Source organism: Pollicipes pollicipes, unplaced genomic scaffold (assembly GCF_011947565.3).
Source record: "Pollicipes pollicipes isolate AB1234 unplaced genomic scaffold, Ppol_2.1 Scaffold_3447;HRSCAF=4054_pilon_pilon_pilon, whole genome shotgun sequence".
NCBI classification, from domain to species: Eukaryota; Metazoa; Arthropoda; class Thecostraca; order Pollicipedomorpha; family Pollicipedidae; genus Pollicipes; species Pollicipes pollicipes.
In genome coordinates, this window is record NW_023596297.1 from 5,095,360 (window position 1) to 5,109,513 (window position 14,154).

The 14,154-nt window shown below is 49.0% G+C and overlaps 1 protein-coding gene across 1 annotated transcript; it reads right to left on the reverse strand.

Moving 5' to 3' along the window:
* Positions 1-2,858: 2,858 nt before the first annotated feature.
* On the reverse strand, positions 2,859-7,141 carry LOC119092008 (DNA-directed RNA polymerase I subunit RPA43). Its single transcript, XM_037214960.1, has 4 exons — positions 6,889-7,141; positions 5,138-5,280; positions 4,373-4,559; positions 2,859-3,559 (listed from the first exon to the last, which is right to left on the reverse strand). The coding sequence occupies exons 1-4, from the start codon at positions 7,089-7,091 to the stop codon at positions 3,103-3,105; spliced, it is 990 nt and encodes a 329-aa protein (XP_037070855.1). The 5' UTR covers positions 7,092-7,141; the 3' UTR covers positions 2,859-3,102.
* Positions 7,142-14,154: the final 7,013 nt, after the last annotated feature.

Genomic DNA, 14,154 nt, shown 5'->3' on the forward strand with positions numbered 1-14,154 from the left:
TGCCCGCCCGTTCTCGTTCGCACGGGAACCTGTGATCGTAGGGGTAAGACGTGGAGATACTTGCTCACTTGGACATTCTGCAGTTCAAATGCCTGGCCGCCCTAACGCGCTTTCGTGGCGCATGACGGTGGGAGCGGCCGTGTTTTCGCCTCTCAGGGAGTGGGGTGGCTTCGCCAGGCCGCCTGGTTGAGACCAATTACGAACGCTGCTGTGCCGAGCGGACGCCTCTTCTCCTCGGTCGGCGAGACCCGCCGGCAGTGCTCACTGGACTGGGGTGTGGCCAGGTCACGCTCCGCGCTACGCTCCTCACCCGTTGCGAACATGTTTTGCGAATAGCTAGCAAAATGCAAAGGGCGGCGCATTGCTGATGCGCAAAATTATATTCCTGCCACTCCCTCCAAGTTGTAACACTGGGTTTAGCCGTTGGTAGTGAACACGGTGTAGGTGCGGTCGTGCTGCGGCGGATTTCGGCTTCTTTGCCGACGTAATTGAGGGCGTACATTCCTAGTTTATTGCCGTGCCTAAGTTAGAACGGCGAGATGTCTAGCATCGTTCCATAAAGATAAGCTATATCCCTTGAATTGTCTAGTCGGCGGGGCTGGTGTCAGCACGCTGTTGGAACGGTGGCCTCCGCGGGTGGCGCTCTTTCACTGGCGGGTCGCCTCGGGGCAGCAGGCGTCTGTTCCGGGGGTCGGTTGTGAACCAGTGCCAGCGTGCGTATCGTAACGACCGGCTGAGCTCGGGCCGGTCAGGCCGTGCCGGTCGGCGGCTCGTGGTGGCGGCCAGGCGCGGCCGAGGGTCAGGGCCGCGGACGGGAACAGCTGTCAGCTGCGCCCCGGCAGCGGCGCGGCTGACAGCGACGCCCGGTTGTCGGCCCTATTTGCTGACGGTTGGCGGCTACTGTTCAATGACGGCTGTCGGCTTCTGTTTGCTGGCGGCTGTCAATTATCGTGTATGGCGACGATCGACTGCTGTTCACTGACGGCTGTCGGCCACTGTCCATTGACGGCTATCGGCTACTGTTCCACTGACGGCAGTTGACGGCTCGTTGGTTACTGTTCACTAACATCTGGCGGCTACTGTTCACTGACGGCGATCGACTGCTGCTCACTGACTACTGTTGGCTGCTGTTCACTGGTGGCGCTAGCGGATCAGACAAGGCTATCGCCGGGCCGTCCGCTAACGACGCTGGGCGCCCGAGGGTTATCAGGCACACGTCTGTCACCGCTGAAGAATTGGAACTTACACTGCTGACGATGCTAATGACGGATGATGCCGTACTGCCGCTGACTGTGGCGACAACGTATACTTGACGGGAACCGCTGGGAGTGAACCGGCCGTCTTCAATGGCAAACGGTCGGAGCGGCTGGCGATAATGAACGCTGGACGTTTTTTTCGAAACGTCAGAACATCTTTGATTGGTTGGTTTTGGACCAGAGCCCGAGCCAAACAAGGCTTACGTTTGCTCTGACCTCACCAATCTGATCATGAAATTCCGGTTTGATGGCAGAAGTTTGGGGCGAAAGTTGAACGTCCCGGGGTGCTGGGCGCCGTCCGCCGCGCCCTCTGACCCGCTCAGACTTTGAGCAGGCGCCTTGCGGCTGACAGTGTCCAACTCCCAGTGACAACGTTGACACCAGCGCGGTCCCTTTCGCCGCGCTATGACCCGCTGCCGACTGTTGGGCGTTTCTCCTTACCCGCGGATAGCCGCCAGGAGCTCAGCAATTCCGCCGCCTGCACGGCCGCTGCGGCTGCTGGGCCACACCAGTTATCACAGGAAGTTGCCTCGGGAGCATTTAGCCCAACTCGCCGCAGTGTGGCCGGACAGATGTAGCGTCGCGCGGAGCTATGGGTGCGTACATTCGGGCCTCGTGCTCCAAAGTTTTGGGGCTAGAATCTTGGCTCGTGCGTCATATACTTGTATCTGGACTTAACCTACTTTGGTCACCACATATTACATTGTGTATCATTGTTGATGTACTGTGTTGTGAGTCGTATTTGCGTTTACTCGACTGGGTGTATCAGTGTGCGTCCGCCGTGCGTCAGCCGCGGGTGGTAAGTGTTACGTGTTTCATGTCGGCATGCCCTGCAGTGCCGCCTGTCTTGGAGTGTGCAATATGTTACTAGTTTTGGTTGGTTCCATGCGTTCTGGCCGCGTAAGCCGACATTTGCGCATGCACTGTGTGCGCAGCTCGGCGCTGCGGTCAAAGCCGGTACAGACCTTAGCGGGGCGATGGCGGCGAGGCAGGCCTCAACATCAGTACAGCTACGTATTACGCGAAACGCGGCCGGGGAGTGTTGGTTTGAACCGTGCGTTGGTAGAACGCACTTTCCGCTTGGTATTCGCGCCCATCGGGCTGAGAGCACACGATGTTGGTGACGTTCACATTGGTCAGGCTTCTGCCGTTCTATCCGTTCGATATCGCTACATTTGTCCGCGATTGCATGTATCGCGCATGCCTTCAGTATGGCGCCGGCGGACGCATCATCGGCGCGACGCGTGGCGCGAGCGTCGGCGCCCTCCTGCCGGTCTCGGCGCGCCGCCACAACCGTCCAAACAGATATCAAAACAATGCTCACGTGACGTCAGGGGGCCCACACCTCTCGTGGTCCCGTTGTGCATGATCCAGGAGCGAAACGCGAGATGGGTTCGAGTCGTGGTCGTTCAGCCCAGACGTTGGCGAGTATTTTTCCATGTTCTGTCACCTCCAGCGTCTCTTGGTCAGCCGGTGGACAAATACAGATGTGGCGCATGGTACTCCGTGTTGTCTTCAGAATCGGTCCACATAGTGAGCACATGTGACGAAACGACTGAGGGTGTGTGAGCTGCCCAAAGGCGCAACGCACCGGCACGGGTCCAGAAGTGGCAAACGTTCAACGGCAGCATGCAGCGCTTGTGTCTAAAAAACAAATACCCTCAACATGGCAACAATGTCCGTGACTACTGTGACAGCAACCGCCGCGGAGTACCATCTCGGAGAGCGCGTACCCATCCCGTGCCCCGATTCCATCCGCCGCACCAACGCACCGCGCCGCGAGTCCGCGTCAGCGCGCGCACACAGCCGACTTGTCGACCGCGCCTGTAACACAGCAGCCCGGCCATCACATGGTCCGTCGGCTCCGGTCCCTGCCCTCCCTCGGCCCACCGCGCCTGCCACCGTCCCTCCGGGCCGGATCTGGCAGATACAGCTCCGCCTCGGCGTCCGGCTCGCGTTTGATCCGCTTCTTGCGCGGGCTGGAGTCGGTGTCGGCGTACCTCTCGCGCCGCGACCGGTCCGCGTCCCGGCACAGCGTGTCGTTCGCGTCGGCTTCCGAGCGTCGTTTCCTCTTGCGCGGCGTGACATCAGCGCCGGGCGGCGGCGGCGCGTCCACCTCCGCTCGTGACCGCTTCCGGCGGCGCCGGGACGTGTCGGGCGGGGTGGGCGAGGAGGGGCTCACAGCGGCCGGTACGTCATCGTCGATGGACGAGAGGCCCGAGTCGGGCTCGGCCCGCGGTGGCGCGTCCTCGTCGAACCGCATGTGGGACTCGGACGACGCTGTGCTGGCCTCCAACGATACACTGAAAAAGGCGAATGATCAGCTTGCTTGGAGGGCGCAAACTGACAGCTGACTGAAAATTCATGGTCGCAAAGGTACGAGTTCTAGTTTCATGATGACCGGATTACAGAGAATGACAGGAGATTACGAGCACTCCAGCTTTGAAAAGGAAGCTGGAGCAGCAACATTTTTGTAAACATGAAGCGTGCTGTGACTCATCTCGACGCAAGGCGCCAATAAGCAGCAAGACGTGTTCACCAAGTTGAAAATCGCCGAGACACACCGTCTACACAATGACAGACCTCCCAAATGATTTTTGGGCTGGGGTACTAGAATGGCGACTTAAGTGGTTGTATTCTCATGATATAAGACACCTGGCGAACAATGTCGACAAGCTGTAGCGGGCCCAAGCATTCTAACTCGCCGACGCCGGAGAAGCTGAATCGAAGATAGCCTTGCAGGCAAAAGTAATCTGCAACCTCCGGGCTAACAAACGCCACCTATCGCATTCCAAATTGGGTACGCAACATACAACTGTCATCCAACATCTCCGCGGTTCTCAGATTGCTATCGAGTGTCATGCCGTAGTGCGGACAGCGTAAAACGTTCGAGTGAAGGCGTGGAGGGATTCTTTATATACAGAGAAAACCGAGCAAGTCATTTCTCCTCATAATGGGCTTGCAGGATCCACATGTCATCTCACACGGCACTGCGGGCCACAACAGTGAGATCAAACAGGAGCCACAACGAAAGGCGTATTTCATGAGCGGAAAGAAGAAGGCAACCTCGCCTGTCCGCGTTCAGGACGCCCATCACACACGGGATCTGAACTTGCCTGTCTGCGTTCAAGACGCCCGTCACACACGGGATCTGACTGAGAAGGTCGACCTTCTCAATGGTGAAGGAGATATCCTGGTGCAGCTGGACGCTGTTCCTGAGATGTGGCGGAAACCTCACGAACACGGTGAACACCTTGTTCGTCAGACACGTGGCAGTGACGCCGGACTTCGTCAGGACCGTTCCTGCAGGACGAGGGACACATGGGACCGACTCGAGGTCTGCTCCGGGGTAGCCACACCCGAGTTTGTAATGTCTACCGCGACACCGCCCAGCGCAGGCATGCGATTTAGAGCAGCCATTGCGGGAGCCAGTGCTCCCTATTGGAGCCGCGGAAATGATATGGAGAGTATGATTCTCTCCCACCACCATGCTGGTCCTGAACAATAAAAGTACACTACCTCGACTGCCACATGCCGCCAGCAATAGCAAATGACCAGCAGCTTAAGAGCTTTCTTAGTTAGATCAAATAACAGCATGCTTTAAACCAGCACCCTGAAACACACCACCAAAGTGCTGTGATGGGGAACAAAGCAACTGTCCCTGGACAAAAAAAAAACATTGGCATGGTGATGTGCAAATGTTCTCCGACACAAATCAGCATCCCATTTACAGCAATGCAAACATGTCATGGCATAAAACTGATGCATTGCTAGTAATAACTCTGCTCAACAAAATGCAGTGCCTAGTGTTACTGAATACTCTGGGATAAATGTGGTGGTGGCCTTCTCAGATAACCTAGACAGCAGTTGACAAATCTCACCTGTCAGAACTCCCCCTACCTGGGGGTTAAACACATAGAAATCAGCCTTGACATTAACATGGATGTGAAAGTAGCCTGGTATCATGTGACCACCATTGCCCAGCAGAGCAACATTATCATAGCCAACCAGGATTCCATCCAGTCTGAAAAAAGACATAAAATCAATCAGGTAGGTTATACATGGTGATTTTTGTCATTTAGTTTTGATTATGACATGTATCAGTAGATGATATGATGAGTGAATTTCCTTTGAACTCCAGGCAGGCAACATATAATCTATGGTGGTCGACTGCTGTTGCATGGTAAATCACGATGCATATAGGTTTTGACACTAATAAGCATATCTGTGGCACCGGAAGTGTTATGACCATGTCATGGATTACTCAAGCCTGTTAAAATTATGTCATACTCGAGACTTTTTGGTGCTTTCTCAGGATTTCTTGAACTATATATTCAACACAACTTTACTTTGGTTGTTCAACAGCTCTGAAAAACCATGTGCTTCAAAGAGTATCAAAACAGGTGGTTCAGGGCAATCCTTTGCCTCACTCTTACTATGTAACCTACTTTATAACTACAGTGATATGACTCATCAGGTTAAAGATGGTTGTGAATGTCAACTTTCATAATGGAAAGGCTGGTAGTCCTTGGAAGGCCATTCATTTCCAGAATAGTAATGGTGATGATTTTGATGGTTCATAATGGAAACCACACTAAGTGTAAGTGTCCACAATTCAGATCTAATTTTGTATGAGCAGTCCTTAACAGACCCAGCAGAACAGCAATCAAGAGATCTGGTCAGGTGGGTGGAACCAGGTGGTAACTACTTTGAACTCCAGGCAGACAACATTAACAAGCTGTGCTACTTTTCTCATCTATTTCAAAATTACTGTGCTGCTTGTGACAGAACAAGTACAAAACAGAGCAAACAGTCATATATGTACAAGGCACAAGTCTGCATGTAAGTTACAACAAGTGGTGATCAAACATTAGCTGAGAGCAAGTTTGCAGGAGACCTGGCAGTCACTGTCATGCTTCCAGACAGTAAGTTTCCTGACAGTCTGGTAATACAAGGCATTGAGAACTAACAGCATACTACCAATGGTTTAGATATCAAAAGCTGCAACACTGAGTTAACTCCAGTACAAAACATTATGTCTTTTCTGGCCTCCATGACCTGTATTACCTAGACATTTAACAGTATCATATCTTTATCTTAATGCTGTACATCATGTTATGAAAATCAAGTATCATAAACCTACCACAAGCTTCTGGCACACCATTTTACTGTAACCAAACAAATCACTGTAAAATCCCTATTGTTATTGTTACCTACATTTTGCTTTTACGATCCGCAAAAGCTGAAAAGTGATACGTTGTAGCCACACACAAAGTTTCACAAAACAAAGTAGGTGCTAGACAGGGAAATGGCCAAACCTGTCCCAAAAGACAAAAAAGTCTCCAAATCATACAATGTATGAACCGAACAAAACTTATACTGCTACCCATACCATCACAAATATTGCTGTTATGCTGACAACTGCAATTACAATATTATGTCACACATTCCAGCACTTTTTGCCAGGAGCATACATTCTAATGTACACTTCCAGACTAACAACAGTCAATATTATCTTTGCATACTGTCTGAGACATCTTCAAACTAATTCATACATACCAAGTATCAAGTAATGAGTCCTCATATAGGTTGAATGCTGTTTTATACTATACACATTTTTACATATACTTACTGTGGGCTGTACTGACGAAGCTTATTGTTCAGGGCATCATAAATTCCCGTCTTTAGTTTCCCTAAGGCACCAGGCAGCAAACCAACATGCATGGTTTGGGTGACCTTTTCTATAAATGAATCTTTTTTCTGTGCGAGCTCGTGAAGCAATGGAATATTTCCTTCGTTACTTAACTCGTATGGGAGAGACTTCGAACGCGCCATTTTAAATATATCGAAGTAACCACATACCCAAAATATCAACGCGTTTAAGAATGACAACGTGACAGATGTCCTTGAATGCAACAAAAGCGTCAAAGTTGTATCTAATCCAGTGAACCGTTCGACTGGCAACTTTGTTTTACTACGGATTTGATAACAAAAACTTATCGGCGTATTTAACATAAATACTGCATCTTTACTTGCTAAAAAATGCAATGTTTTCGACTTTACTCTGAAAGCTGCTTTAGACAACAAAATTGTACTGTTTAATGAATATCTCACTCAATATGTCGTCATTTGATCACGTTATGGAACGTATTCATGACGTCACTCACTGCCGGACTGGCTGTGTCAGAATTGCCAATGCAGCGGACGGGTTGACTCACTTGTAGTACCTCAACTGGCCGAGAGATGGTGGTGTGTTGCTGGAGCGTATTTGCGGAACTATCAACACTTGATCGTGCTTTGACCCTTTTTCGTCGCGCTCTTTCATATTTGTCTGCAATTTTACATTGTTTACTTGCATTCAAATCCTCAAATAAGGCACTATTCTGTATTTTATTATTTTCCTTGTTTTATTTTCATCATTGCTCGTAACACTGCTCAAATTCTTGCATTATGAAGCACAAAACGGGATTCGTGTTTGAAACTTGCATTGCACACATTACATTGGTTGGGAGCCGATTGACGTCAGTTGATACCAGAAATTGTGACGACATATGACGGACATTTATGCCTCAATGATCATATTTCGCTTGGTACTGAACATTTCATGGCCAACCATGGCATGATAGCATGATTATGGCAAATGATGGCATGCATGCCTGGATGACCTTGAAATAATCTGCACGAAAGGCTTGCAAAAGTTCGCGAGCGTTATCTTGGCAGCCAGATAGTTTTCAATCTGACGAAGACAGGATTGTGGGCTGCACTACGTGGTCTTCAGAATGGCTATCTCCGATTCAAAACCCATACAAAGGCATGAAACACTCCCTTCGCTCCCTTCATAAACAGAAAGTCAGCCCCGATGGTTGGTAAGAATGCATGCCTTTCGATCCACCCACCCGTGGCAAAATGGGTTCGAGTCGTTTCGGGGGCTCGCTCTTTGCCCTTGACAGATATAGTCTGCGGTCGGTGTCAAGTCCGTTAAAATTTTGCCACCAAATTCTGCCTTTAACCTGGATTTGCGTGATCGGATGGTTGGGGTCAGGGCCTACACAACAAGTACTGCTTATTGTGGGCTCGGTTCCCAGAAATCTACCTATTCATGAAGTTTGGCTCACTTTTTCATTTCCTTATTGTAAAAAAACTAAATAATGCCGGTTGATTGGCCCCAAACATATTGTCGTTTTCCTCGAAGCGGCGTCACATGCTGGAGAACACGTTGCTAGAAAACATATAAAGGCTTAAACATTACGATGATAATTAGTTCAATGAAAATAATCACACAGATTCTGTTCAGCTTTCATAATGAATTATTTTTCCACCGAATCATTAGTGAGGTAAATTGAAGAAAATGTCAGGAAAGGGAACAACGAGCTGCAATTTATTTACAGTGCTCTTCACTGAAAATTCATAGCATTGATTAGAACTGAGCCGATGTCCGCGCCCGAGACAAAATTTTGCGGCATGAAAGTTTGTCTTTAGCTATCTTTTCCCAATACGAGCCAATGGGAAATGAACTCGTGTTCTAGGCGGACTTTGCTGAAAGTGCACTTTTGCCCTGGAACTTCTTCGGGAGGCAATTTTGTTGTTGATGATATTGTGCCTTATGCGATCGTTGGCCCTGGACGAGCTTATGCAGACAAACTTCTGTGACATGAAACTTTCCCCTAGACAATCTTTCATCCGGTGAACCATTGACCTTACTAACCAGTGCTCCGCGAATGGCTTTCCCACGAATATTTTCAGGTGATTTTTATCGCGGAAAACCTTATTTTTCCACAGACAAATGCCGATATGCTTAGAGGACACGCATTTATGCTGTCGGAATTTTGAGGATGGTCAGCACTTCCCCATTCCAGCTCTGACCTCCTTTATTTCAGTTTCTGTCGTTCACCAAGAATTTCAAATTGCATTGGTATTGGATGTACGTTACTAAATAACTACATCTATTCACCCATTCTTCTGTATCGTTACCCGGCATGATGGCGTAAAGCACGGCAAATGATGTAATCGGTGGTAGACACATGACCGAAGGGAACCCAATGACGCGAAAAAATTTCAAAGAATTTTACGTTGTCATTTGCAGCATTTCACGGGTGCCAATGACCCTCAAGATTTATCAGAAAATGATTTATTACTTCCGATTTATTACTTTGATTTATTACTAAGATTTATCACTTTCGACGGAGTGTAAGAGAGGATATGCTCTGAGCAGGCGCGCCAGCGCTGGTAAAAGTATACTTTTTGTCGCCGATTGACTTTTTGGAGGCAAAATTTCCGCCAGTAGCGTAATGCAATGCTATAAGATGTAAAATGGTAGTGTAGTCCATGCCCAGTAGTGTCATCAGGAATCACCATACCCCAAAGCCCCTCTCATCGCTAAAATTTGCAATATCATGCACACAACCCAAACACTTTAAGTCACAATGTCTTTCAACTAATGTCAGAATACCTGCTACTGCTGGGAAAGCAGGCGCACCTGACCTATACTATGGTAAAGACAAATCACAGCAGCAGTTTTTCCACTCTCGGGACTTGTCAGGGCCTCACGTTTAAGCTCAATCTACCGCTGGCTTTGTTTTCCTCGACTGCAAAAAAAACGACGACGAAGGACCTCGATAGCCAGGGGAGCAGAATACATGGCAGAGTTCGAACCGGTGGCAGGTGGCACTGGGGATGGCGTTCAACATGCAGACCTTCTCGATACCATGCCCTCCTATGAAAATCCCGTGTGCGCTTTGAGCCTTATCTCGCCCGTCATCAAACTGAATACTGTACCTTAGGTATGGTTCAAGCCTGGCGCAACATGTGTTGCTTGGTGGGCGCCTTTCGTCGTGCCCGAACAAGTAAATTGTACTGAAAGTTATCAATAATTTTACATCAGTCTGCAAGTTCTTTATGAACAACATAGTCGCTCTGACAGGGGGAGGGGAAGGGGGGGGGGGCGTTGCATCCCCCCCCCCCTCTCCTCTAAACATTTCTGGGATACCAGTCTGGTATATTATGCCGTCTCGGTCAAATATTGGTAGTTTCTGGGGCATCCATTGCGCGTGTGTTAGCACCAAAAACGTGGGCAATCAAGTGACGAAAGCACGCGTTAAGTCACTGCGTGAAATAAATAACCGACAGTCTTCATTACAAAATGGCCCCGCAGACTCTTTCTAGACCGATAGAGCTCGGAAGCTTTGTCAGAATATTTACCTGGGATGGACAGAGAATGCAGATTGAAAGGGGTTAACAGTGTGACTATTTTATAAACATGGCTAAGCCATGTTTGTCTGGAGATGTTAAATACTCATTCAGAACTCATAAGTGGTACACATTCTTTGACGTAGCTATGAGTAAGCATGCTGGCTCTTAGTAGCAAAATCCTTGATGTCAGGCGCTGCAGTCTCCATAGGCCGCCTTGGGTCGGCCCCGCGGCAAATACTTAGTTGTGACCAACGGGTGGACAAAAATGATGACGCATGTACAACAAAATAGTCTTCAACACTTGAAATGACACAATTAAAAGGTAATTATCAGGTAATTATCAATTATAAAAGGTAAGGTAGCCCGGGCTATAGTTCACTCGTGATATTTTTAGACTGTTGATAAGAATGGACTGGCCTTCACAGCACCGCGAAGCAGTGCTGAAATCTGGTGGCAGAACTGGAAGAGTCGAGGTTGAATTTATATTTTCGTGTTGTCATGATCAAGTTACTCTGTCGGGATGACAAACTCAAAGCTATAAGAAAAAACGCCCAGTTTTCTTTTTGAACGGCACGAATTAATTTTGAAAGACATTCGGAACCATTATTTTACAACGGTCGTTTTCGTGCACAGAGCGCCCGCCGCCTGGTGTTACATGCAGCGACCAACGCCGTTCGATTTTACGGAAACTGCAACCCAGGCCATCGCTGTCCGTACTTCCGAAATTGCAGACGCGCGGGCTCAAATATTTTGATGTGATTTGTTTCACTAGTCGACTCTGCAAAATAATGAACGTTCTAAGACAAACACGGGAAAGCCTTGCTCGTTTTTTAAACTCATTTCGACCCACTCAACTCAGCACTAATGGGTCCGTTAATTTCTCTCTGGGAAAGGGGCTCTGGACTCATTGTTACCGCCAGTATAAATATGAATATTAGGTAACTCATTATTGTTCTTGGTTAAGGCTTAAGGTCCATCCCGTCCCACCGCGAAGTGTCTTCTAACTGTCATGGCGGCACAAGGCGGGATCCCCTGGCCGATTCGGAGGTCCTTAGAGGGATACATCATACTATGTTTGTCCCCTCCACACATGAAAGGTCCTCTGACACGTGCAGAGAGCCTCGGATCGATGCAGGAACCCTCATTGACGCAATAACATCCCTGATCGCCCCAAGTGGTCCAACAATTGACACAGACTCCACTTTGGCTTATCGGGCCTATGCTAGAAGTGGGTTGAAGGGTCAACTGCTTGACAATGAGGCCCTAACTGACACATGAGCCTTTCATTGTCCACTGTGAACAATGATTACAAGCTCCTATGTTTCCTTTCGTTGTCATAGGACAATGAAAGGCAGAGACCAACACAAGAAGCGCTCTGTCATTCGGTGTTCCATCTCCGTCCCTGTAGAGCAAGTCTTTCCCTGCCCGACTCGAGACCCCTTGTTGACACGGAATGCCCTGTTAAGCACTGTGGTCCCCTGAACGATGCAGGAACCCCACATTGTTACCGCAAGCATAAATAGGAATACAAATCAATGCACCTATATAAATCGCGGGAATATCGGTGTTCATGCTTGGAAAATGGTCCCTAAGAGCTCAGACCGACAGGGAGCCGGCTGTCCGGCATTGATGATCTCTTCCCGAAACAGAAGAATACTCTGCTTCAGGGGTCCCTAATCGGTGCAAGAGGCCTTCTAATTGACATTCGAGATCGTGGCTCTACGGGCAGGGGTCCTTAATGTGACTTTACATGACAATTCGTTTGACCTTAATGTGATTGCCAGACCTCTGGACCCTTTAGCCTTCCAATTCAGCACTTGATATTTAGTCCTAGCAGACCTTTTGGCCCCTCTTCGGGCCCTTCCAAACACCACTCCCGGCCAACCCTGGCCACTTGCTGCCACGGAATTCCTGTTTGGCACTATGGCCCCTGACCGGTACAGGGACTCTTGTGTGTCAGGGACCCGAACATTGCAGGTCGCGGGCCTCGGTTGTGCTTGGAAAATGTGTCTCAGGGGCTCAGACGGGCAGAAAACCGACCGTTTGGTTTCGTGTCGAAGCCCTATATAGGCAGAAAGAACTGAAGAGAGGACCCTTATAGAGGTCCTCCGACTGACATTTCTAGTCACGGCATTACGGCTGCGGGGGGGGGGGGCGGACCTGAGTTCAATTGGGCCACTGATATGCAGTCCCGAGGTGCCCTCCGATCCCTCCTTGAACCTCCTCAGACAAAACCCGTGACCGACCATTGGTCACAAGCCGACAAATGACCCCCTGGTGTGCACTGTGGACCCCTGACGGACACAGAGCCCCGACCACTGTTTCAGGGACCCAGACCATTGTAAATCGTGGCACTCGGCCTTGCTCCTGCTGGGAAAAAAAATGAATTGGCCTTGCTCTTGCTGAAAATTGGTCGTCACTGCTGACGACATCATGTATACAGACTGCGCACTCCCTGACGGACCGGTCCTCGCCGACCTCAAAATTAAACTGAAACTTACCATGCGTGAGCTTCAGAACTTGGTCACTGCCAATTGTCCCCAAATGAGCGAAACAAAAACTGCTTTTATGCTCCTTGGATCTAAGCAAAATTTCAGAAAGTCAGTTGACTTCCGTTTCAAACTAAAAGACTTTACTGCGCATGCCTCAATTAGCATCAAAATTTTCAGCGTTATGGTTGACTGGGGCGTCATAGTCTGTCATGGGGTGCCCAAGTCTCGAGCGTCGGGAACAAATGTAATGGCAACCTCATTTCTTAGTACAAGTTCCGTCATTATTTTACTTCAGACCTTCCCAAAATCATCAACCAGGTGTAGGTATTCCATCATATCGTGTGCTGCATGTGAGCATGGGGTTGAGTGTCCAAGAGTCAGCAACACAAAATAAAAAAGAACGATGAACGTTGCTGCAAAAGTAAGTACCAGTTCCAGAAAGCCTTATCGTTTATCGCTGGCTCTAAACCCGTGGGATGGCCGAGGATCGAAGTCATGGTGGCGCACCACGGCGTTTAGTTTTGAACTGTTTAACGTTTAGTTTTAAAGTGCTTAGGGCGTTGAAGGAGGTAGGCGCGCCTCACGAGGTCCGCGCGTCTTTTGTCTCGCGCACCGCGTTTTCGAGCCGAAAAGCACGCGCCTCGAACAGCGGCAATCTGCACCTGTGCAGACAACAACTTACCGCCACACAACGGGCGTTTTCGCATCGAGCTACAGTTGCACTCCACCGTGTTCGGCCTTGCCACGACGCCGAGCGCGTTTAAGACCGTCACACACGATGTGATTTTAACCACTGACCCCTCATCTGATCCGGCCCGCAGTGGGTTGATACGTCTGTTAAGCTTTTTGACCATTGCTCACATCATTTACTGTGTGCCTTTTGTGTGTGCCTTTTCATACCGCACCTGCATGGCCTGAAACCGTAATAGGCACTATGTGTATGATTTCCAATACACTGACACTAATAACATATGCTAACTGGGAAACATGCTTTGCCCCTTGTGTTCTATCCCTGGGTCCCTTGCCTGGGAAACGTAAGTAAAAACGTAACGTAAACAAAAAATAATACTGATACAGTTCACAGCCCTTGCCTTCTTAAGAATTAAAACCATTTAGTTTCTGAGCTACACACCCTCGACGATATGCAGGCTATTTTGTGCAGACTATTTCAATGTCATCCAGACATGTACGACCCAAAAGCAACGTCAGTCAAATCC